This window comes from Cyclopterus lumpus, chromosome 12 (assembly GCF_009769545.1).
Source record: "Cyclopterus lumpus isolate fCycLum1 chromosome 12, fCycLum1.pri, whole genome shotgun sequence".
Lineage (NCBI taxonomy): Eukaryota > Metazoa > Chordata > Actinopteri > Perciformes > Cyclopteridae > Cyclopterus > Cyclopterus lumpus.
Genome location: NC_046977.1, coordinates 1,196,958 through 1,220,966, shown reverse-complemented (window position 1 = coordinate 1,220,966; position 24,009 = coordinate 1,196,958). Strand labels below are relative to the sequence as shown.

The 24,009-nt window shown below is 47.3% G+C and overlaps 1 protein-coding gene across 3 annotated transcripts in view; it reads right to left on the bottom strand.

The window, feature by feature from the left end:
• Nucleotides 1-22,700, bottom strand: part of LOC117740275 (disabled homolog 2-interacting protein-like) — an 80,043-nt gene extending 57,343 nt beyond the window's left edge. The window contains exons 1-2 of one of the 3 annotated variants that reach the window (XM_034546556.1): nucleotides 22,215-22,700; nucleotides 5,128-5,249 (exon numbers count right to left, since the gene is read on the bottom strand). In XM_034546556.1, coding sequence (XP_034402447.1) covers nucleotides 5,128-5,249; nucleotides 22,215-22,338 — 246 coding nt within the window. In that variant the 5' untranslated portion in view covers nucleotides 22,339-22,700. The remainder of the gene's footprint in view (nucleotides 1-5,127; nucleotides 5,250-22,214) is intronic. The other 2 variants (XM_034546553.1, XM_034546555.1) reach the window with 2 other exon arrangements.
• Between the last annotated feature and the right edge of the window lie 1,309 nt (nucleotides 22,701-24,009).

Genomic DNA, 24,009 nt, shown 5'->3' with positions numbered 1-24,009 from the left:
AGTGAAAACGGTTTCATGAGACTTTGTTCTCGCTCTGCAGGATGTCCAACACCAGTGGTTACATTTTTTATTATTTGTGTATTTACCGTGGGCTTTTATTGCTCCTTAGAGGCGTCCCAATGTGTCTCTTTTAGAGCAAAACACGAGTTGAAGAAGAAATCTTTTATTTTTTTGCAAAACAAAAATACGGTATTTTAGCCATTAACTTCCTCCCTTTAAATTACTGCTGCTGCTGTAAACGCTGTAGCCCTTGTAGCCGCTGTAGCTACAGTAGCTGCTGTAGCTACTGTAGTAGCCGCTGTAGCTACAGTAGCTGCTGTAGCCTTAGTAACTGCTGTAGCCGCTGTCACTATAGTAGCTACTGTAGTCACTGTAGCCCCTGTAACTATAGTAACTGCTGTAGCCGCTATAGTAGCCGCTGTAGCTATAGTAACTGCTGTAGCCGCTGTAGCTACTGTAGCCCCTGTAGTAGCCGCTGTAGCTATAGTAACTGCTGTAGCCGCTGTCACTATAGTAGCCGCTGTAGCTACTGTAGCCCCTGTAGTAGCCACTGTAGCAGCTGTAGCTATAGTAACTGCTGTAGCCGCTGTCACTATAGTAGCCGCCGTAGCTACTGTAGCCCCTGTAGTAGCCGCTGTCACTATAGTAGCCGCTGTAGCCGCTGTAGCTACTGTAGCCCCTGTAGTAGCCGCTGTAGCTATAGTAACTGCTGTAGCCGCTGTCACTATAGTAGCTGCTGTAGCTACTGTAGCCCCTGTAGTAGCCGCTGTAGCTATAGTAACTGCTGTAGCCGCTGTCACTATAGTAGCCGCTGTAGCTACTGTAGCCCCTGTAGTAGCCGCTGTCACTATAGTAGCCGCTGTAGCCGCTGTAGCTACTGTAGCCCCTGTAGTAGCCGCTGTAGCTATAGTAACTGCTGTAGCCGCTGTCACTATAGTAGCCGCTGTAGCCGCTGTAGCTACTTTAGCCCCTGTAGTAGCCGCTGTCACTATAGTAGCCGCTGTAGCTACTGTAGCCCCTGTAGTAGCCGCTGTCACTATAGTAACTGCTGTAGCCCCTGTAGTAGCTGCTGTAGCTATAGTAACTGCTGTAGCCGCTGTCACTATAGTAGCTACTGTAGCCCCTGTAGTAGCCGCTGTAGCTATAGTAACTGCTGTAGCCGCTATAGTAGCTGCTGTAGCCATAGTAACTGCTGTAGCCGCTGTCACTATAGTAGCCGCTGTAGCTACTGTAGCCCCTGTAGTAGCCGCTGTCACTATAGTAGCCGCTGTAGCTACTGTAGCCCCTGTAGTAGCCGCTGTAGCTATAGTAACTGCTGTAGCCGCTGTCACTATAGTAGCCGCTGTAGCTACTTTAGCCCCTGTAGTAGCCGCTGTCACTATAGTAGCCGCTGTAGCTACTGTAGCCCCTGTAGTAGCCGCTGTCACTATAGTAACTGCTGTAGCCGCTATAGTAGCTGCTGTAGCCATAGTAACTGCTGTAGCCGCTGTCACTATAGTAGCTACTGTAGCCCCTGTAGTAGCCGCTGTAGCTATAGTAACTGCTGTAGCTGCCGTAGCCGCACGAAGGCGAACATTAACATGATGATGTCTACCAGAGGGAGTCTGAGTGCTCTCGCTGGCCTGACATCTACTGTTTACATTTCACCTCCAGGTTGCAACAAGCTGAGAGGGGAACAGGCCTCAGCCTCTCCGAGACCAGGAACTCACCACCGAGAGGACGGACACTTTTTATCGAGGGGCTTTTTTCTTTTTCTTTTTAAAAGTAAAGCAAACGTTTGCAACAGGTTCATTCAATCCCTTGGCTTCCCTAATGGGGGGGGGGGGGGTCCCTGCTTCTACATCCACCTCTCTTGTCCTCCTCCAGCCCAACCTGATGAAGACAAGAGACCTACCTGTCCAATTAGCCCCCCTGCTATTATCTGAGAGGAGAGGCGGAGTGGGAGGGGGGGGGGGGAGATTGGATAAGGAGCTAAGTTACAATTGAGAATCAATCCGGCCAGCGAGTGCAATCAGCGGGACGTTTGCTCCTTGGACCAGTACGACGGTTCATGTGTGTGTGTGTGTGTGTGTGTGTGTGTGTGTGTGTGTGTGTGTGTGCACACAGTGAACCCAGTCTCTGCAAAGAAAGAGAGAACAACATTTTGACAGAATCAGCTCAAGGCCTAGGAGGGGTACTTTAGATGTCACCGCAACTCTTTTCACTGGAGGGAGAACAGTGAGGGGAGAACAGTTAGAGAACAGTGAGGGGAGAACAGTTAGAGAACAGTGAGGGGAGAACAGTGAGGGGAGAACAGTGAGGGGAGAACAGTGAGGGGAGAACAGTTAGAGAACAGTGAGGGGAGAACAGTTAGAGAACAGAAAGGGGAGAACAGTGAGGGGAGAACCGTGAGGGGAGAACAGTGAGGGGGGGAACAGTTAGAGAACAGTGAGGAGGAGAACAGTGAGGGGGAGAACAGTGAGGGGAGAAACGTGAGGGGGGGAACAGTTAGAGAACCGTGAGGGGAGAACCGTGAGGGGAGAAACGTGAGGGGGGGGAACAGTTAGAGAACCGTGAGGGGAGAAACGTGAGGGGGGGGAACAGTTAGAGAACCGTGAGGGGAGAAACGTGAGGGGAGAACCGTGAGGGGAGAAACGTGAGGGGGGAGAACCGTTAGAGAACCGTGAGGGGCACCACGCCGTCTTCTCCCTCCGTCCGCCCGTCAAACGCAACCATTTGACTTTTATTGACAAATTTTAGGAAAATCTTATTTCGTTTACTTGTTGACTTGCTTGCATCCAACAAAAGTTGCTATAAAAAGTTGCTATGGGAAACAGAGTTGCCCGTGCTACCGGCGAAGTCCAGAAGGGGGCGGTGTGATGGCTAGATACTTCATCATCCCCAGGGGGAAATCAGTTCTTTGTAGCAGCAGCAAACAAGGTTAATATATACAACACAATAACATAGCAGAGCAGGACATATTCAATTTAAGAAAATTAATCAATTAAATAATAAAGATGAATATATAGTGTATATAAAGTGTATATAAGTGAGTATGAAGTATATAAAGAGAGTTATTGATGTTGATTCAATATGAGGAAAGATGCTTTCTTTGAGCCAGAAGTTACTGCTGCTGAGCAATAAGCCCACAGAAGGAAGTTAAGTAGTCATGTGATTGAGACAGGATGACTTTGCTGCAGAGCCCCCCCCCTCTTCCCCCGGAGAGTACAAGAAGCTGCGTAACAGACACTTAATCAATATTTAGCCTCACTATCTGACCCTTCCTGTCTCCTAGAAGCTTTCTATTCTTCTTTTCTTCTATTTATAAATTTCCTCTCTATTTCCACTCATTGATTCCTGGTCACGTCAAAAATAACACGGCTCAATGACTCAATTCACATTCATGAGGTAGAAAGAAACACACACACACACACACATGCACACACAAACTCAATTTCCTCTGCTTTATATGAGCAGTCTCTCACAATCTCTCGCTCATCAAGCTGCGGTGATTTTATCAACTCCTCAATAAAGTGAAAACGGTTTCATGAGACTTTGTTCTCGCTCTGCAGGATGTCCAACACCAGTGGTTACATTTTTTATTATTTGTGTATTTACCGTGGGCTTTTATTGCTCCTTAGAGGCGTCCCAATGTGTCTCTTTTAGAGCAAAACACGAGTTGAAGAAGAAATCTTTTATTTTTTTGCAAAACAAAAATAAGGTATTTTAGCCATTAACTTCCTCCCTTTAAATTACTGCTGCTGCTGTAAACGCTGTAGCCCTTGTAGCCGCTGTAGCTACAGTAGCTGCTGTAGCTACTGTAGTCGCTGTAGCTACTGTAACTATAGTAACTGCTGTAGCCGCTATAGTAGCCGCTGTAGCTATAGTAACTGCTGTAGCTGCTGTAGCCATAGTAACTGCTGTAGCCGCTGTCACTATAGTAGCTACTGTAGTCACTGTAGCCCCTGTAACTATAGTAACTGCTGTAGCCGCTATAGTAGCCGCTGTAGCTATAGTAACTGCTGTAGCCGCTGAAGCTACTGTAGCCCCTGTAGTAGCCGCTGTAGCCGCTGTAGCTATAGTAACTGCTGTAGCCGCTGTCACTATAGTAGCCGCTGTAGCTACTGTAGCCCCTGTAGTAGCCACTGTAGCAGCTGTAGCTATAGTAACTGCTGTAGCCGCTGTCACTATAGTAGCCGCTGTAGCTACTGTAGCCCCTGTAGTAGCCGCTGTCACTATAGTAGCCGCTGTAGCCGCTGTAGCTACTGTAGCCCCTGTAGTAGCCGCTGTAGCTATAGTAACTGCTGTAGCCGCTGTCACTATAGTAGCCGCTGTAGCCGCTGTAGCTACTTTTAGCCCCTGTAGTAGCCGCTGTCACTATAGTAGCCGCTGTAGCCGCTGTAGCTACTGTAGCCCCTGTAGTAGCCGCTGTCACTATAGTAACTGCTGTAGCCGCTATAGTAGCCGCTGTAGCTATAGTAACTGCTGTAGCCGCTATAGTAGCTGCTGTAGCCGCTGTCACTATAGTAGCTACTGTAGCCCCTGTAGTAGCCGCTGTAGCCGCTGTAGCTATAGTAACTGCTGTAGCTGCCGTAGCCGCACGAAGGCGAACATTAACATGATGATGTCTACCAGAGGGAGTCTGAGTGCTCTCGCTGGCCTGACATCTACTGTTTACATTTCACCTCCAGGTTGTCATCTCCCCACTCATTACTTATTAAATGCCAATATGCACTGATAATTGCTAATTAGCTTGAAATTGATGACTCATAGCGGAATTTTTTGCTTCATTAACTGGCTTTATCTATTGAATTAAACATGGCAGAAAGCGTACCAGATTCATCTTAGAGAAGGATGACAGACAAAGAACTGCTGTGTGTGTGTGTGTGTGTGTGTGTGTGTGTGTGTGTGTGTGTGTGTGTGTGTGTGTGTGTGTGTGTGTGTGTGTGTGTGTGTCGGCTCACATGAAGCGTGTTGAAATTATTCGGTGTGAGATGCAATGACAAATCACACCGGATGCTGGAGGACGTGTGATATTTAGACGTCAAACGGCACCGTTCCAACATTTGAAGTGAGTTTCAGATTGGCATGGGTCCATCTGGTGTCCGAGGCCAAATGAAGAGAAGAAGAACACAGAAACAAACTCACAGTACTCACGGTGACTCTGAAAGGTGTGGCGGCAGTGGGCGTGGCCTCCATAGTGGGCGTGTTCTTGTCTGAGGAGCTGCCCGGCATGCTGCGTCGGCGCCCCGTCCTCTCCGGAGGAGACTCTGCAAACACAGACGCATCTGTCAATATTTGGGGTTTCACGACATTTCGGGAAAACGTAAATGTTTCCCGAAATGTCGAGAGTTACCAGACAAGACCGATACCAGTGAGGGCAATTAGCTTAGCTCAGGTCGGCAGAGTTTAGCTCGGTGGAAGGACTGTAAGCTAGGGGGAAACAAGTTAGCCCCTCTTAAAAGTAAAGAACAGAACCAAAGACCTAGTTAGGCCCTCTCAAAAGAACAGAACCAAAGACCTAGTTAGGCCCTCTCAAAAGAACAGAACCAAAGACCTAGTTAGGCCCTCTCAAAAGAACAGAACCAAAGACCTAGTTAGGCCCCTCTCAAAAGAACAGAACCAAAGACCAAGTTAGGCCCTCTCAAAAGAACAGAACCAAAGACCTAGTTAGGCCCCTCTCAAAAGTAAAGAACAGAACCAAAGACCTAGTTAGGCCGTCTCAAAAGAACAGAACCAAAGACCAAGTTAGGCCCTCTCAAAAGTAAAGAACAGAACCAAATACCTAGTTAGGCCGTCTCAAAAGAACAGAACCAAAGACCAAGTTAGGCCCTCTCAAAAGTAAAGAACAGAACCAAATACCTAGTTAGGCCTCTCTCAAAAGAACAGAACCAAAGACCTAGTTAGGCCCTCTCAAAAGAACAGAACCAAAGACCTAGTTAGGCCCCTCTCAAAAGTAAAGAACAGAACCAAAGACCTAGTTAGGCCGTCACAAAAGAACAGAACCAAAGATCTAGTTAGGCCCTCTCAAAAGTAAAGAACAGAACCAAATACCTAGTTAGGCCCTCTCAAAAGAACAGAACCAAAGACCAAGTTAGGCCCTCTCAAAAGTAAAGAACAGAACCAAAGACCTAGTTAGGCCCCTCTCAAAAGTAAAGAACCAAAGACCTAGTTAGGCCCTCTCAAAAGAACAGAACCAAAGACCAAGTTAGGCCCTCTCAAAAGTAAAGAACAGAACCAAAGACCTAGTTAGGCCCTCTCAAAAGTAAAGAACAGAACCAACGACCTAGTTAGGCCCTCTCAAAAGTAAAGGACAGAACCAAAGACCAAGTTAGGCCCTCTCAAAAGTAAAGAACAGAACCAAAGACCTAGTTAGGCCCTCTCAAAAGTAAAGAACAGAACCAAAGACCTAGTTAGGCCCTCTCAAAAGTAAAGAACAGAACCAAAGACCAAGTTAGGCCCTCTCAAAAGTAAAGAACAGAACCAACGACCTAGTTAGGCCCTCTCAAAAGTAAAGAACAGAACCAAAGACCTAGTTAGACCCTCTCAAAAGTAAAGAACAGAACCAAAGACCTAGTTAGGCCGTCTCAAAAGTAAAGAACAGAACCAAAGACCTAGTTAGGCCCTCTCAAAAGTAAAGAACAGAACCAAAGACCTAGTTAGGCCCTCTCAAAAGAACAGAACCAAAGACCTAGTTAGGCCCTCTCAAAAGAACAGAACCAAAGACCTAGTTAGGCCCTCTCAAAAGAACAGAACCAAAGACCAAGTTAGGCTCTCTCAAAAGTAAAGAACAGAACCAAAGACCAAGTTAGGCTCTCTCAAAAAAACAGAACCAAAGACCTAGTTAGGCCCGCTCAAAAGAACAGAACCAAAGACCTAGTTAGGCCCTCTCAAAAGAACAGAACCAAATACCAAGTTAGGCCCTCTCAAAAGTAAAGAACAGAACCAAAGACCTAGTTAGACCTCTCTCAAAAGTAAAGAACAGAACCAAAGACCTAGTTAGACCCCTCTCAAAAGTAAAAAACAGAACCAAAGACCCTGACCGTGTTGATGAGGGCGTGGAGCTTTGCGTTGGCCAATGGACTGTTAGATATGACAAATCCGTACCTGAGCCGGATGTTTAAAGCATCCAATGCGTCCCCGTGCACTTCAGATTAAAGGCGAGTGTCGTACGAGGAGTTGCGTCACAGGCCTGTGTTACTGGCCCGTGTTCCAGGCCCGTGTTAAAGGCCCGTGTTACAGTGTTACTGGCCCGTGTTCCAGGCCCGTGTTAAAGGCCTGTGTTACAGTGTTACTGGCCCGTGTTCCAGGCCCGTGTTAAAGGCCTGTGTTACAGTGTCACTGGCCCGTGTTCCAGGCCAGTGTTAAAGGCCTGTGTTACAGTGTCACTGGCCCGTGTTCCAGGCCCGTGTTAAAGGCCTGTGTTACAGTGTCACTGGCCCGTGTTCCAGGCCAGTGTTAAAGGCCTGTGTTACAGTGTCACTGGCCCGTGTTAAAGGCCTGTGTTACAGTGTCACTGGCCCGTGTTCCAGGCCCGTGTTAAAGGCCTGTGTTACAGTGTCACTGGCCCGTGTCACTGGCCCGTGTTAAAGGCCTGTGTTACAGTGTTACTGGCCCGTGTTCCAGGCCCGTGTTAAAGGCCTGTGTTACAGTGTTACTGGCCCGTGTTCCAGGCCCGTGTTAAAGGCCTGTGTTACAGTGTTACTGGCCCATGTTCCAGGCCCGTGTTAAAGGCCTGTGTTACAGTGTCACTGGCCCGTGTTCCAGGCCCGTGTTAAAGGCCTGTGTTACAGTGTTACTGGCCCTTGTTACTGGCCAGTGTTACAGTTATACAGGTCCGTGTTACAGGCCCGTGTTACAGGCCCGTGTTACTGGCCCGTGTTACTGGCCAGTGTTACAGGCCCGTGTTACTGGCCCGTGTTACTGACCAGTGTTACAGGCCCGTGTTACAGGCCCGTGTTACTGGCCAGTGTTACTGGCCCGTGTTACTGGCCCGTGTTACTGGCCAGTGTTACTGACCAGTGTTACTGGCCAGTGTTACTGGCCCGTGTTACAGGCCCGTGTTACTGGCCAGTGTTACAGGCCCGTGTTACAGGCCAGTGTTACTGGCCAGTGTTACAGGCCCGTGTTACTGGCCAGTGTTACAGGCCCGTGTTACAGGCCCGTGTTACAGGCCCGTGTTACTGGCCAGTGTTACAGGCCCGTGTTACTGGCCAGTGTTACAGGCCCGTGTTACAGGCCAGTGTTACAGGCCCGTGTTACTGGCCAGTGTTACAGGCCCGTGTTACAGGCCCGTGTTACAGGCCCGTGTTACTGGCCAGTGTTACAGGCCCGTGTTACTGGCCAGTGTTACAGGCCCGTGTTACAGGCCCGTGTTACAGGCCCGTTCCGCCATGAAAGCCTGAATGAGTCCATTCAGGAAGGTAAAGATTTCCATTCTCAATTTCCTCGTCTTTCCCCTGTTTACTGATGTTATCTTGAGTCTAGTAAATCTAAAAAGGCGTCTTAACTCTCTCTCACACTCACTCACACACACACACACACACCGTATCAGATCAGTTCTGGAGTCACAGACACAGCAAATCTGGACACGTCCTCCAGGAATGTTAAGCGTGTCTCCGCAGACTCCAGATAGCCGACACACTTGACTGACATCAAACTCTCACCACGTTCGTCATTCGGTTAGCTTAAATAACCCTGAGTGGTGAAAGGAAAGGTGTGTGGACCGTAATTACTCTGTGCATGAACCGAAACCTTCGGTGCGAGACATTGGAACATCCCACAAGGGAGGTCCGGGCCAGGTCAACAGACACAAAGATATATAAAAACATGAAGTGTTCCAGTCGTTGGGATCTATTGAAACACACCAGGTCCTTGCTACATTATTTAAATGAGATATTTCGCTAATGGGATTAGTGGCAGTGTGACTCTAATAAGGGTGAAATTATTCTCTCTCTCTCGCTACTGTAATTGAAGACTGAATGGTGGATGAGCACTTCCTGCTGTGGACCCCCATAGTTGTCAGCCGTACGTGGTTTCAGGTTGTCAAGTCTCAGATACTTTAAATCTAATCCAAGTCAAGGGTCAAGTCTTCATTTCCCCGTGTTTTTCTTGGCTTAGGAAGGTTCCTAACTGATTGAAATGGTCTGGAAGTATCTAAGTGATAAGAGCGCTGAGAGCTTCAATACCTTCCCTTATCTCCTTGAACACATGTTATACGAGAACATCCTTCACGTAAGGAGCCAATTACACAATGCTGCTTGCAGCAGCCACATTAGACGAGACCATCCATCCGGCCTTCAATGACGTTCACCATCAGACACTGTGGATGAATTGGAAACCTTCTTCCTCGGCGAGGTTCTTCTTCTGATTAGGACCGGCGGCCTGACTGAGGTTTGAGTCTGTCACTCAATGCGTGTGTGAAAAACAACGTTTGCTGAGGTTGGAATGTCTCCGCGTATCTCCGGATATCTTTTTCCTCAGCTGGTCTCAACCTGGAGGCCGTTTCATGCATTAAAAGGAGTCAGTGATAGTCGTCTGGACCCGGCTGCACCGTGTGCCTGCCTGATGGGACTTTATCCAGCATCTAAATCTGTATTTGTGCAACTTGAAATGTCTCCGAGTGGCAGCTCTGGATGAGATGTTCCAAGGCCGGCTAGAAACGGCACAACATGTCTAAATGATGTCATGAATGTGTGGGGTTAGTGGGCACATTTGAACCTCCTCAATCCTTTAACATGGTGCAGCATTTAATATAAAACAGTTACTGTATTTTCCGCACTATAAGGCGCACTGTCAATGAATGGTCTATTTTCGATCTTTTTTCATATATAAAGCGCACCCGACTATAAGGCGCATTAAGCGAAACAAAAGTCAGTCAGTCAAACTTTATTAAACGTGTTCACAATAACTCAACATTGTTCAAACGTTAATGAGCGTATTCACAATAACTCCCAACCTTGTTCAGTTGTAACTGAATGTTGAATTCTCTCTCAGCGGCTCTATTCTCATGTTCTACTGCGTGACTGACAGCCTTGAGTTTGAAGTCCGCGTCGTAAGCGTGTCTCTTGACAGGAGCCATTGTGGGGTCCTTATACACACACACTGTAATATTATGTATTACTCCGCGACGCTCCTGACTACGGTAGCTGTAAAAGGGCGTTCACACCAAAGGCGTCTGGATCCCATGTAAAGTCAACGCACAGACGCGTTTTGATGAAATTCGCCGGACGTTGCGATAGACGCGTTTCGCCAGAGTTGAAATATTTCAACTTCCAACGCGAGTTGCAAAAGTTTCGCAACTCGCCAGCCAATCAGCGTTGAGATGCTCCGCCCGTTGGGCTGCTGCTGCTCTGGTAGCGCTGGAAGCTATCGAGGCGGAGTCGGTGACACTCCCCGAGCGGTGTGAGCCTACGGGTGATGTTATGAACCCAAACACCAGGGCGTTACAAATGAACACAACTTGACTGGCGAATAAACTGACGGTTATAAAGCCGTTTGGTGTGAACGCACCATAATGCTGCATGCGGTGCGGCTTTGTAGTTTACCAAAGTCGTACTAAAACATTTTGACAGAGCGCCGTGTACCACACAAAAACGCTTCGAGGTCAGTAAGCACAACCAGAATTAATTCATAAAAAGGCGCTCCGGATAATAAGGCGCACTGTCGTTTTTTGAGAAAATTAAAGGCTTTTAAGTGCGCCTTATAGTGCGGAAAATACGGTATACTAACAGAGCATAGAACACAGAGCTTCCTTATTATAAAAAACAAATGTGGTGGCATTGAAATGCCTGCTGCCATGACAACAAGTGTATTTAATCCTTTAGAATATGGGTAATAAAAAAGGGCTGATGAGGTAATCATGAACATTGGAGTCAGACGTGTCAATTTCAGTTTTTTCTCTCCTCACAAATTATTTCAGCGCTCAACTTGAAGCTGGATTTATCCCTCGAGTCTTAATTCCTTAACGGAAATCTCCTCGCTTGTACACAGCTGGCTGCTCTAAGCTCAGACACACACACACACACACACACACACACACACAGACACACACACCATTTAGCTGTGAACTAATTGCTGTGTGAAATTGCAGTGTTCGCTTCCACATGCTGTCCCCCATCTGTGTGCAATGCTTCTTTACGAACGCATGGAAACTTCCGCAACGCGCTCACGTGTCGCCGACTCCCGACTCTCTAACCCCCGACTCGGCAAACAGTAAACGTCGCGCTCGCGCCCAATAAAACCTCCATTAAAACGCAAACTTCTGAAAGTGAAGTAAATCATCAAAGAGCCGTTTGGCGCGGCATGCGGTGTCTGGTTTCAGGTTGTTAACACTTCCTAAATGGGTCTAAACACCGGTGTGTGTGTGTGTGTGTGTGTGTGTGTGGGGGGGGGGGGGGGGGAGGGGGTCTGTCTAGCTGCTGTTCATTAGGCTATTTGGGTTGCACGGGAGATCGTCTGGCATGACAAGTCTGCGTTTTCAATGGCGGATCGAAGGGTCAGAGGGCCCGCAGACAGCAGCTGTTGGTGAGGCATCTTTGCACTTCCACGTCTGGGTTCATATCGATTGCATTTCCAATCTTTTCCCTGCACATCGTTTTCTTATCTTCCGCCGTCTCTTCCTTATCGTGGCCACAGAATTCTCGTTCTCCTTCACAAACCCACTTTTTGTGCACTCTAGATTATGGTTATCTTCATCTCGCCTCCTCGTTGCACCCCTCTTGTTTCTCCTCTCTACCCGTTCACATCCAACCTCAAGTCACACCACAGCCTCCTGCTCCTCCATCATCATATACCCACAAATAGAGCAGTCACTCTGCCTTGATTCCACTCACCTCTAGGCGTACTCTCAGTTGTTTAATGGGAACCTGAGAATGCCAGCGAGAGCCCCGGGGGACCGAAAGCCGCACAGACTGCAGAGATAAAAGTCTGGCCGGCAGAGATAGGGGCGGTGCAGCCGGGGAGTGGAAATATCTCTTTGTGAAGATTCAATAAAAGATGAACCAACATGAATACGTGAGTGTGAAAGTAATAGTTCTGACTTTTTGGGAAGATATCTCCTGCTACTTGGCAATCCACCCATATATCGCTCCATCATAGCTCTTCCTGCCTCCATTAACATTCAGTTATACTGTGACTTCTTGGGAAAACCGACGCACTCCTGCAGCTTGTTGCCACCCATCCACCATCCACCCATCTATCTATCTATCCACCATCCATCTGTTCATCCATCCACCATCCATCTGTTCATCCATCCACCCATCTATCCATCCACCCATCTATCTATTCATCCACCCATCCACCATCCACCCATCTATCTATCTATCCACCATCCATCTGTTCATCCATCCACCATCCATCTGTTCATCCATCCACCATCCACCCATCTATCTATCCATCCACCATCCATCTGTTCATCCATCCACCATCCATCTGTTCATCCATCCACCCATCTATCTATTCATCCACCCATCTATCTATCCATCCACCCATCTATCTATTCATCCACCCATCTATCTATCCATCCACCCATCTATCTATTCATCCACCCATCTATCTATCCATCCACCCATCTATCTATTCATCCACCCATCTATCTATCTATCCACCCATCTATCTATCCATCCACCCATCTATCTATCTATCCACCATCCATCTGTTCATCCATCCACCCATCTATCTATCCACCCATCTATCTATCCATCCACCCATCTATCTATTCATCCACCCATCTATCTATCCATCCACCCATCTATCTATTCATCCACCCATCTATCTATCCATCCACCATCCATCTGTTCATCCACCCATCTATCTATCCATCCACCCATCTATCTATTCATCCACCCATCTATCTATCCATCCACCCATCTATCTATCCATCCACCCATCTGTCCATCCACCCATCTATCTATCCATCCATCCACCCATCTATCTATCCATCCACCCATCTATCTATCCATCCACCCATCTATCTATCCATCCACCCATCTATCTATCCATCCATCCACCCATCTATCTATTCATCCACCCATCCACCATCCACCCATCTATCTATCCACCATCCACCCATCTATCTATCCATCCACCCATCTATATATTCATCCATCCACCATCCACCCATCTATCTATCTGTCCATCCACCCATCCATCCACCCATCTATCTATCTATCCATCCACCCATCTGTCCATCCACCCATCTATCTATCCATCCACCCATCTATCTATCCATCCACCCATCTATCTATCCATCCACCCATCTATATATTCATCCATCCACCATCCACCCATCTATCTATCTGTCCATCCACCCATCCATCCACCCATCTATCTATCTATCCATCCACCCATCTGTCCATCCACCCATCTATCTATCCATCCACCCATCTATCTATTCATCCACCCATCTATCTATCCATCCACCCATCTGTCCATCCACCCATCTATCTATCCATCCATCCACCCATCTATCTATTCATCCACCCATCCACCCATCTATCTATCCACCATCCACCCATCTATCTATCCATCCACCCATCTATCTATCCATCCACCCATCTATATATTCATCCATCTATCCATCCACCCATCTATATATTCATCCATCCACCATCCACCCATCTATCTATCTGTCCATCCACCCATCCATCCATCCACCATCCACCCATCCATCCACCCATCTATCTATCTATCCATCCACCCATCTGTCCATCCACCCATCTATCTATCCATCCACCCATCTGTCCATCCACCCATCTATCTATCCATCCACCATCCACCCATCTATCTATCCATCCACCCATCTGTCCATCCACCCATCTATCTATCCATCCACCATCCACCCATCTATCTATCCATCCACCCATCTGTCCATCCACCCATCTATCTATCCATCCACCCATGTGTCCATCCACCCATCTATCCAACCACCAATCAATCTATTCAACCATCCACCCATCGTTCTATTGTATCCAAAGCTCTTTCCTTCCTCCCATTAACATTCAGTCATATAGGTCATATTTCATATTTCCTTAGTCCTTCCCTGTGAGGAGCTCCATCCAGTGCCAGCTAACCTTCCCTTCCTCTCACCAGCACCGAATATTACAGCTCTCAAAGTGAGCAGACGAAAGGTTCAAAGCCTTCTGAAAACAGACGTTACTTATTGATAATTAATCATTCCAAACGTTTCGTGCGTCGCTATCAAGGCGAGACAAACAGGATGACATCAGCGTGACGGCGGGGGAACGGCACGCCGAGCAGTCAGGTGGTACAAAGAATCTGTGAGAATGCAGACGGGCAACTGATAGCATCTGGGTTATCATCTGAGGGAGGAAACAAAACTAACCAAAACGCACAGCGACAGGGGACCAACGTTATGCATAACAACCTACTTTTGTGCTCATATAATAATAATAACACGTTCTTTTGCCTGGATCGACGATCCGTTATCGCTCTCGGAGCCGCTCTGTGACGAAATCCACAAAAGGCGGTTGGCAGCGAGTCGGGTGTTTAATCGGGCCACACGAGAGACTTGAAAAGAACAGTCGCGTCTCCACGCCGCCGACTTCTTGATTCGTGTCCCAGAAATCTCTCCGCCACAGAAAAGATTACGCGTAGAAGTGCACTCACGTGTTCGTCGTTGCTTCTGTTTACGCGACGCGTTGATGAAATATGTATCGGACACATTGTAGCCAACGGAACTTGGCACAATTTCCAAATATATGAAGTTTATCAATTTAAATTAAGTCTCTTCCTGCGCTGATATTCATTTATCTGTTGTGATTGTTATTTTATCGTGTGAATTGTGCACAAAAATAAAGAGTGCGTTATGAAACGAGGCGGACAAGCGATCCAACCGGTGCGTCATCGAGATAATGAGTTCAGTTTATCGACAGCGGCGGTTCAACGTGTCCAAACACTGACAAAGAGCTTCAAGAGAGCGCAGAGTTCTTGAGTTGTGTTCTCTCTACCTGGAGGACTATCTGCTGTCCTCCCCTCCCCCTCAAGAACAAGACAACTAGAACTTGTCTTGACTGGCTGAGTGCCGCATAAAAAAATAAAATAAATAAAAGACAAGAAAGCTCCATCTGTCTCTGGAATATAAAATTAATGTCAATCAATATGCCAGAAAGATTTATTTGTTCCCGAATAGTTTGTCAGAAGGCACCGTCTCATGACTGGTAATATATATCGGACCCCTGCTAGTTATCCACGAGATGGAGGTCATGGAGGAGGTCACAGCTTCAAATGGTCAAGCTGAAAGCAGGTGTTGGGAGAGAGAGAGAGAGAGAGAGGGACAGAGAGAGAGAGAGAGACTAAGGCGTTAACACTGAACTGTGAGGACAGGGCAGGACCTTTGACCTCTTCTGGATGTGCCGTTTCCACCGCGCAGAGGCGATGAGCAGCTGCTGCTCCGTCTCCTTCCTGCAGCAACGCTCAACCGCCACTTAACTTTCTGCCAACGCGCTGAGGATCGACAACATCACAGCAGCCCGGATTTAGACCTGGAGTCCCAGAGGAAACATCCCAGGGCGGAATACGGAATGAATCTGAAAGGTGTGTGACTCGGTCACGCATTTAAAGGTTCAGATATCAGGAGCGGCGCCAACACAGAATGAAGAGCTGGATTTTATTTTATTATTCTGCGAGCGCGAGGATTCTATATTCGACCCCGTTGGAGGGGCTGTGCTTCATGTTTAGTTTGGCTCTCACATGCCTTTGTCTGCACAGTGTTATGGGAAGGCAGAGGAGGAGGAGGAGGAGGAGGAGGAGGAGGAAGAGGAGGAGGAGGAAGAGGAGAAGCGAGGAGGAGGAGGAGGAGGAGGAAGAGGAAGTGGAGGAAGTTTGTGTTTGTGCAGAGACACAGCAGCAACATTCCTCCAACAATTCCTCTGCTATCGTACGTCCTTCAATAACACACACACACACACACACACTCAGTCGTTACTGAACGACATACGACGGCTCTATGATGACACCCCCCCCGAAACAAAGTTGTGGTTATTTGTATCAATTCCGCATGATTATTGCGCTCGAATGAAGGCTTTGGAAGCATTTCTCACTGTATTTAGACACGGCATTAGATCCAGAACCTGTAATTCCAACCAACAATATGAACTGGACTGCTTTCAAATATAATTTTTTTGTAAAAGCTCTGGGAAACTCAAGGATGACAACGTCTAAAGCAATCTGTGTTGGATAAACACACACACACACACACATAGACACACACACACACACACACACAGGATGTCGACAGGCTGCTTTCAGGACGCGAGGCGGCTCCGAGTGGTTTTCTATAGTCCTTCAGCCAGGATCCTTCCCCGGCTCCGGCTCTGGTAATCTGAGTTGATATATATGGATTAAGGGGGATTAGCCTGCACCTGTCCTCCCGTTATTGGAGTCTTTTGGGTGCTCTGAAGCGCCGCGTCATCGGGCTCCATGATTCACCGGGCTGAGGGAAAAGGGGGCGGGCAAGGACACAGCCCCCCCCCCCCCCCCAGGGATGAGACTACAATCAGAAGTGAAGCCTGGAGTCTGGCGCTCTCACTTCATCGCTATGATCATCCTACAACAGACCTGACAGAGGAGATGGGAACTACTTTTCCTGTTTTATCTTTGATCATTTCTACAGTGTCATCCCCCCCCCACCCACACCCCCTTCGGCCCGATTCTGAAAATTAAGGCGAAAATGATCAAAGAATATGATGATTAACACAGCCTTTGTTTTACTAGAACCAGACCATAATCTCAGAGAGGATGCTCGGGCGCGAACTGAAAAACATCATAAAACAGATCAAAGGGCCGATGTGCTTCAGAGAAAACAGGAAGCGCGATCCCATTGGCCAGTTAAGTTCTGACTCGGTTTTTGGTCTCCAGCATTTTAATATTTAAATCAGATCTTTGAGACACATCATTAATTCCAGCCTGTGCACACAAATGTGACTACGGCAAAGGAAACGAGACATTCCCATCTAGCCGCCTAGTGTCCTCAGTTCCCATCACACACACACACACACACACACACACACACACACACACACACACACACACACACACACACACACACACACACACACACACACATCTGGCTACAACATAAACAGCCTGACAGACACCGAGCATGACGCACAGATCAAAAGTGTTTCTTGATAATGACCCACTGAGAATATGATCACGTGCCATAACCGGCAGTGGTGATGCATTATTGAGTTGTTATTGAGTTCAAACACTGGAACGTGTTACTCGGCCAAATGAAAAGTCCTCAGCAGTCCGACTCCGTCGATCATTGTTGTGTAATTGTCTTCTCATCATCTTTACACTTCCTCTGCTAACGTTCAGCATCTCCTTCCCCGTCATTTGTCCCCTTCTTGGTTTCCTTTAGTTCTGCCTCGTGTTCACAGAACATTGTTGTGTGTGAGTGGTGTGTGCGTGTGTGTGAGGTGTGTGTGTGTGTGTGTGAGATATGTGTGTGTGAGGTGTGTGAGATATATGTGTGTGTGAGGTGTGTGTGTGTGAGATATGTGTGTGTGAGGTGTGTGTGTGAGATATATGTGTGTGAGGTGTGTGTGTGTGAGATATGTGTGTGAAGTGTGTGTGTGAGATATATGTGTGTGTGAGGTGTGTGTGTGAGATATGTGTGTGTGAGGTGTGTGTGTGAGATATGTGTGTGTGAGGTGTGTGTGTGAGATATATGTGTGTGTGAGGTGTGTGTGTGAGATATATGTGTGTGAGGTGTGTGTGTGTGAGATATATGTGTGTGAGGTGTGTGTGTGAGATATATGTGTGTGAGGTGTGTGTGTGAGATATGTGTGTGTGTGTGTGAGATATATTTGTGTGTGAGGTGTGTGTGTGAGATATATGTGTGTGAGGTGTGTGTGTGTGTGAGATGTGTGTGTGAGGTGTGTGTGTGTGAGATATGTGTGTGAGATATATGTGTGTGAGGTGTGTGTGTGAGATATATGTGTGTGAGGTGTGTGTGTGAGATATATGTGTGTGAGGTGTGTGTGTGAGATATATGTGTGTGTGAGGTGTGTGTGTGAGATATATGTGTGTGAGGTGTGTGTGTGTGAGATATATGTGTGTGAGGTGTGTGTGTGTGAGATATGTGTGTGTGTGAGGTGTGTGTGTGAGATATGTGTGTGTGTGAGGTGTGTGTGTGAGATATATGTGTGTGTGAGGTGTGTGTGTGAGATGTGTGTGTGAGATATATGTGTGTGTGAGGTGTGTGTGTGAGATATATGTGTGTGAGGTGTGTGTGTGAGATATATGTGTGTGTGAGGTGTGTGTGTGTGAGATATGTGTGTGTAAGGTGTGTGTGTGAGATATGTGTGTGTGAGGTGTGTGTGTGAGATATATGTGTGTGTGAGGTGTGTGAGGTATGTGTGTGTGTGTGTGAGATATATGTGTGTGAGGTGTGTGTGTGAGATATATGTGTGTGTGAGGTGTGTGTGTGAGATATATATGTGTGTGTGAGGTGTGTGTGTGAGATATATATGTGTGTGAGGTGTGTGTGTGTGAACGGGTAGCCCGGCTCTGGTTTGACGGTCCCTCTGCTTTTGTTTAGGCCGCACGCCGCGTCGTTGTCATTGAGAGGTTGCCAGGCAACTAGCGATGACCACCAACATGAGATGTTCAACTTTTTTGAATTTTGCCTCACAAGGTTTCATTATTTACCCAGCTGACCGTTTAATGAGCTACATTGAATCCACACCAAAGAAGGAGCATACATGTCATGTGGAGGTCTTTAGAGGTACAGCAGAGTGAGCATGTTTGTGCACCTGTTCGCAGCAGGTGAGCCGGTGGGTAAATACGGGTCGGCACAGAATGGAATGACATCAATGGGAAGCAAACGAGACGGGCCAGTTATTCATGCTGGTCTGACGACACCACCACACGTTGAGCCACTTTCCCCAAAGTGAGGAGAACCTTTCTATGGGCGCCTTCACAATGTAAAGATGTTTCATACAAAGACCGCAGATAAAAAGAGAATTCAGAACAAAGAGTTTGATTGCAAGAGTTTTCATAACAGAACAGACAATTCTCTCTCCCTCATTTTGCATGTGCATCCAGAAAGTATTCACAGCGCTCTTCCAACAGGACAACGACCCGAAGCAGCCAAGATAACAAAGGACTCTGTGAATGTCCTGGAGAGGCCCAGCCAGAGCCCGGACTTGAACATCTCTGGCTGTGCACTGACGCTCCCCATCCAACCTGATGGAACTTGAGAGGTTCTGCTTCAGAAGAATGGGAGAAGCTGCCCAAACATAGGTGTGCCGAGCTTGTGGAATCATACCCAAGAAGACTTGAGGCTGTAATTGCTGCCAAAGGTGCTTCAACAAAGGCTGTGAATACGTATGTACATGTTATGTTTTCGTTCTTTATTTTTAATAGATTTGCAAAAATGTGCAAAAAACAGTTTTCACTTTGTCATTATGGGTCGTTGTGTGTAGAATGTTGAGGAAAATAATAAATGTAATCCATTTTGGAATAAGGCTGTAACATAACAAAATGTGGAAAAGTGAAGCTCTGTGAATACTTTCCGGATGCACTTGTACATGTCACCGACCTCTGTGGAAGAAGGGGAAATGGATCCAGAGTGTGTGTGTGTGTGTGTGTGTGTGTGTGTGTGTGTGTGTTGAACCGCACTGATATAAGTTTTTCCATTCACAGATAATGAGGCGCTGACGTGCACGCCCATGCTGAGAAAACAATAAACACATGAGCTCAGCAAGCTGCCACCTGATCCGTGCACACACACAGACAGACACACGGAGCGGCAGCTTCCTCACGATAACTCGCGTGTAAATATAAAAAAAAGGCTGCGGTGTGAACAAAAAGACACACACACACACACACACACACACACACACAGGTTTACATGATTCCCTCCTGGATAAAGGACATTAATTATGTTTTTATAGACCCGAGTGCAGCAGAAACAATGTGGAAACTGACATTATGGAAGTCGGTACTTTTAGCCCGGTTACCGTTATTTTATTATTTTACTGAAAGACGGCTCGTGCATGTCTTGTTCTCCTCAAACAACTAGGGCCTCTTCACCTGCGAGCCGCAGTGTATTCACTAGCTAGTGAGAGCCGTGAGACTCAAGCCAAACGGGCACGTTTGTGAAGCCCAAAACACGACGTTGAAAGATCCTTTTACAGACTACGAGCGACTCCTTTAACGTACACGTAGTCATTGGATACAACGTTATATCAACATATTGATCACAGCGGAGGACGGCCACCAACTCAAACTGGTGCCGTGTGCAAAGCGACAGAAGTGACGGATCAGACCAGGAAACGTGAACGGCCCTTTTTGTCCGTTCTGGGCTCCCGTAGTAGCGAGGTAGTAACCTCCATGAAGAGGACCTCGTATGTAGAAACGTCTGAGCTAACGGAAACACAACAATCATTATGTTCAGGAGATTATAGACTGAATAAAACCAGATTATACACTGAATAAAACCTGATTATACACTGAATAAAACCAGATTATACACTGAATAAAACCAGATTATACACTGAATAAAACCTGAATAAAACCAGATTATACACTGAATAAAACCAGATTATACACTGAATAAAACCAGATTATACACTGAATAAAACCTGAATAAAACCAGATTATACACTGAATAAAACCTGAATAAAACCAGATTATACACTGAATAAAACCGGATTATAAACTGAATAAAACCAGAATAAAACCAGATTATACACTGAATAAAACCAGATTATACACTGAATAAAACCTGAATAAAACCAGATTATAAACTGAATAAAACCTGAATAAAACCAGATTATACACTGAATAAAACCTGAATAAAACCAGATTATAAACTGAATAAAACCTGAATAAAACCAGATTATACACTGAATAAAACCTGAATAAAACCAGATTATAAACTGAATAAAACCTGAATAAAACCAGATTATACACTGAATAAAACCAGATTATACACTGAATAAAACCAGAATAAAACCAGATTATACACTGAATAAAACCAGATTATACACTGAATAAAACCACCTGTCATTTGTTTTCCATGTCTACATACGAAGCGCTGCAGCTTTCCAACGAGTCACTTTTTGGAAGTATTACTTTCATATGAAACGTATAACAACGCCTTTGATGCGAATCCAAAGAGGCGTAAACTGGAACATTCTTTGCAGCATCAGTTGAATTAAATTAGAATAGTTGTAATGAATCCACATGAAAGCCTCCAGAGGACAGCGCTGCTCGGCCACGAGTCCGGGGGCAACGAAGCACGACCGCGACTTCTTTCAACTTTTCCCGACCGCGGGAAATCAAAGCGCGCCGCCCTCGACGGTGGTTCCTCGTGTGGGAGCTGCCTCCGCGAGCCGCTGCGTTCATGTGCAGCGCGGAAAAAAAAAGGTTTTGAGAGAGCGAGCTCGCACTTAAACCACAGAGATCAAGGCGGAGTGTGTTGGAGTGTGTGTCTGTGCACATGTAGGCATGTGTGTGTGTTTTCTGCTAACTGAATGACAGAGGAGACACTTCAAAGCAACTCTTTCATCAGGACACAGACGCAAACAAATCAGGCACCTGCAAACTCTTTGGCACGAAAGGCGCTCTTTGTCTGACCGACTACAGAAGACAACCCGCCCTGACCTGGTGAACGTTATCTAGAAGACAAAACGGACGACAATACAAGCAGAGAGCCGTTTGCATCGTATCCACGGCAACCGCACAACAGATGCACAACGCTCCTGTTATCTCGGTCGTGGCGGCAGTTCGCTTCGCCGTGAGACTTCAGAGCCGTTTCTGTGCAGACTGAGCCGGGCCTCGGGGGTCGGCCGTCTCACCGTGACCTCCGGCAGCGACCAGAACCGTACCGGGGAGGCACAAAAAGGCTGCAAAGCGAGGAACTTGAGAACAGAGAGGAGAGAACAAGTTACTCAGAAAACTAACTTTCAGTGAACGGGGCGGCGACGCGGAGAGTCGGCACGTAGCCGCGAGCTGCCGAGGGCCGGCGGTGCAGCTTCAGAGGAGCACCGCCTTGTGAATAGTGACGCCAAACTGCCATCTAACCGTGTTCCTCGTGAACACACACGAGCAGCAGCAACACACACACACACACAAAACACACGGGTTCAAACAGCAATGCTGCTATCAAAGTAGTTTCATCATGAACAATATTATTATAAGAGAAACACCAGAACCACGAGGTTCAAACTGCTGCCCGGTGAACTTCAGTATGTGTTTATTACCCCTGCTGGTAGGCGGCCTGGTGCGGCTGCGGGACCGGCTTCGCTGACGCTGCAGTCGGGACCTGCCCAGGAATCTGTAGTAGTACGAGGGTCTCCCGGAGCCCTTCCTCGTGACCCCGGCCATGGCGCCGGTTTCCACCGACAACAAGATGTCTCTCGAACAAGTCCTCTGGAATCGGGTGTCAGTGCAGATAAACTCCGTTATCTCAAACCTCACTGGAGAGTCTCTCAAGTCTCGTGTGGTGATCAGATCCCCTCCATCGTGAAACCGTCTCCCAGTGCAGAGAGAGAGAAGATTAAAACATCAAACATCCGCCTCTGTGTCCCGTCCTGCAAGCTCAGACTTAAAGCTCCACCTTTGAACACTCCCCCCTCAAAGCTTCCCACAGCGAGACCCCAGAGGCACGATGTCCGGAACACCGCGTGAGCGAGTATCCTGAACCACAGGAAAGCCGTTCCCGGTGCCCTAAAGGAATTTCAGCCCGTCCCCTCCCTCACAGAGAGGCTCCTCAACACACTTGTGTTCATCCAGAACCACCATCTTCACCCCCTGTGACTGAGTTAGAGAGGGAGAGCCAGTGCTTTGTGTTTGGGAACAGGAGGAAAAAGTTTGGGCTGCATAGAAAACATGCTTCAGTGGAATGGAGCTAACGGGAAGCAGAGGAAGGAAGGTTGAACGCCACTAATCCGTTGCACATGAGACGACATCTGGTGCTAAAGCGAGTGTGACGTGAAACAACCAAACTACTCTCCACTGGCTCCGGATCCGGTGGCATCAGGCTCCGGATCCGGTCACATCAGGCTCCTGGTTTTGCAACTTAACCGCTTGGAATGTGCTTTTATGGGCAAGAAAGGGCAAGAAAGGGCAAGAAAGGGCCAATCAGCATGTCAATAGGCTGTTGAGCAGCCAATCAGGTCAGGCAGGTGGACTATAATGCACAACTCATCATAATCACACGCACGATTGCAGGGATGCGTGTGTGTGTGTGTGTGTGTGTGTGTGTGCACTTTCCCATTGTGCTTACAAAAAAACAATAATAATGTTAAAACTGCATACATAACCTCTCAGTATAATATGTGTCGGAGTCTTTTTCTTTTGGTGGAGCAACTTAAAGTGACAGATTCTCCTTCAGAACCTCGTTGTCCCGGTAACGGACAGTACGAGTGTATATTCCACCTCTGAATTAATACGCAGAGGGATCCCGTGCCACATCAGGACGTTTTAGACGTGGTCTCCCAAGACATCACCTTCCCTTCATAACGCCGCCTGTGTCTTTGTCTTCAGCCCATAAACTCACGATGCACACGTCTGTGTATGTGACAGAGCCCACTGGTCCCACAGAGAGAATCTAACTGGACCATTAGTCTAGAGACCAGAGACCAGAGCCCACTGGTCCCACAGAGAGAATCTAACTGGACCATTAGTCCAGAGACCAGAGACCAGAGTCCAGAGCCCACTGGTCCCACAGAGAGAATCTAACTGGACCATTAGTCCAGAGACCAGAGTCCAGAGCCCACTGGTCCCACAGAGAGAATCTAACTGGACCATTAGTCCAGAGACCAGAGTCCAGAGCCCACTGGTCCCACAGAGAGAATCTAACTGGACCATTAGTCCAGAGACCAGAGCCCAGAGCCCACTGGTCCCACAGAGAGAATCTAACTGGACCATTAGTCCAGAGACCAGAGCCCAGAGCCCACTGGTCCCACAGAGAGAATCTAACTGGACCATTAGTCCAGAGACCAGAGCCCAGAGCCCACTGGTCCCACAGAGAGAATCTAACTGGACCATTAGTCC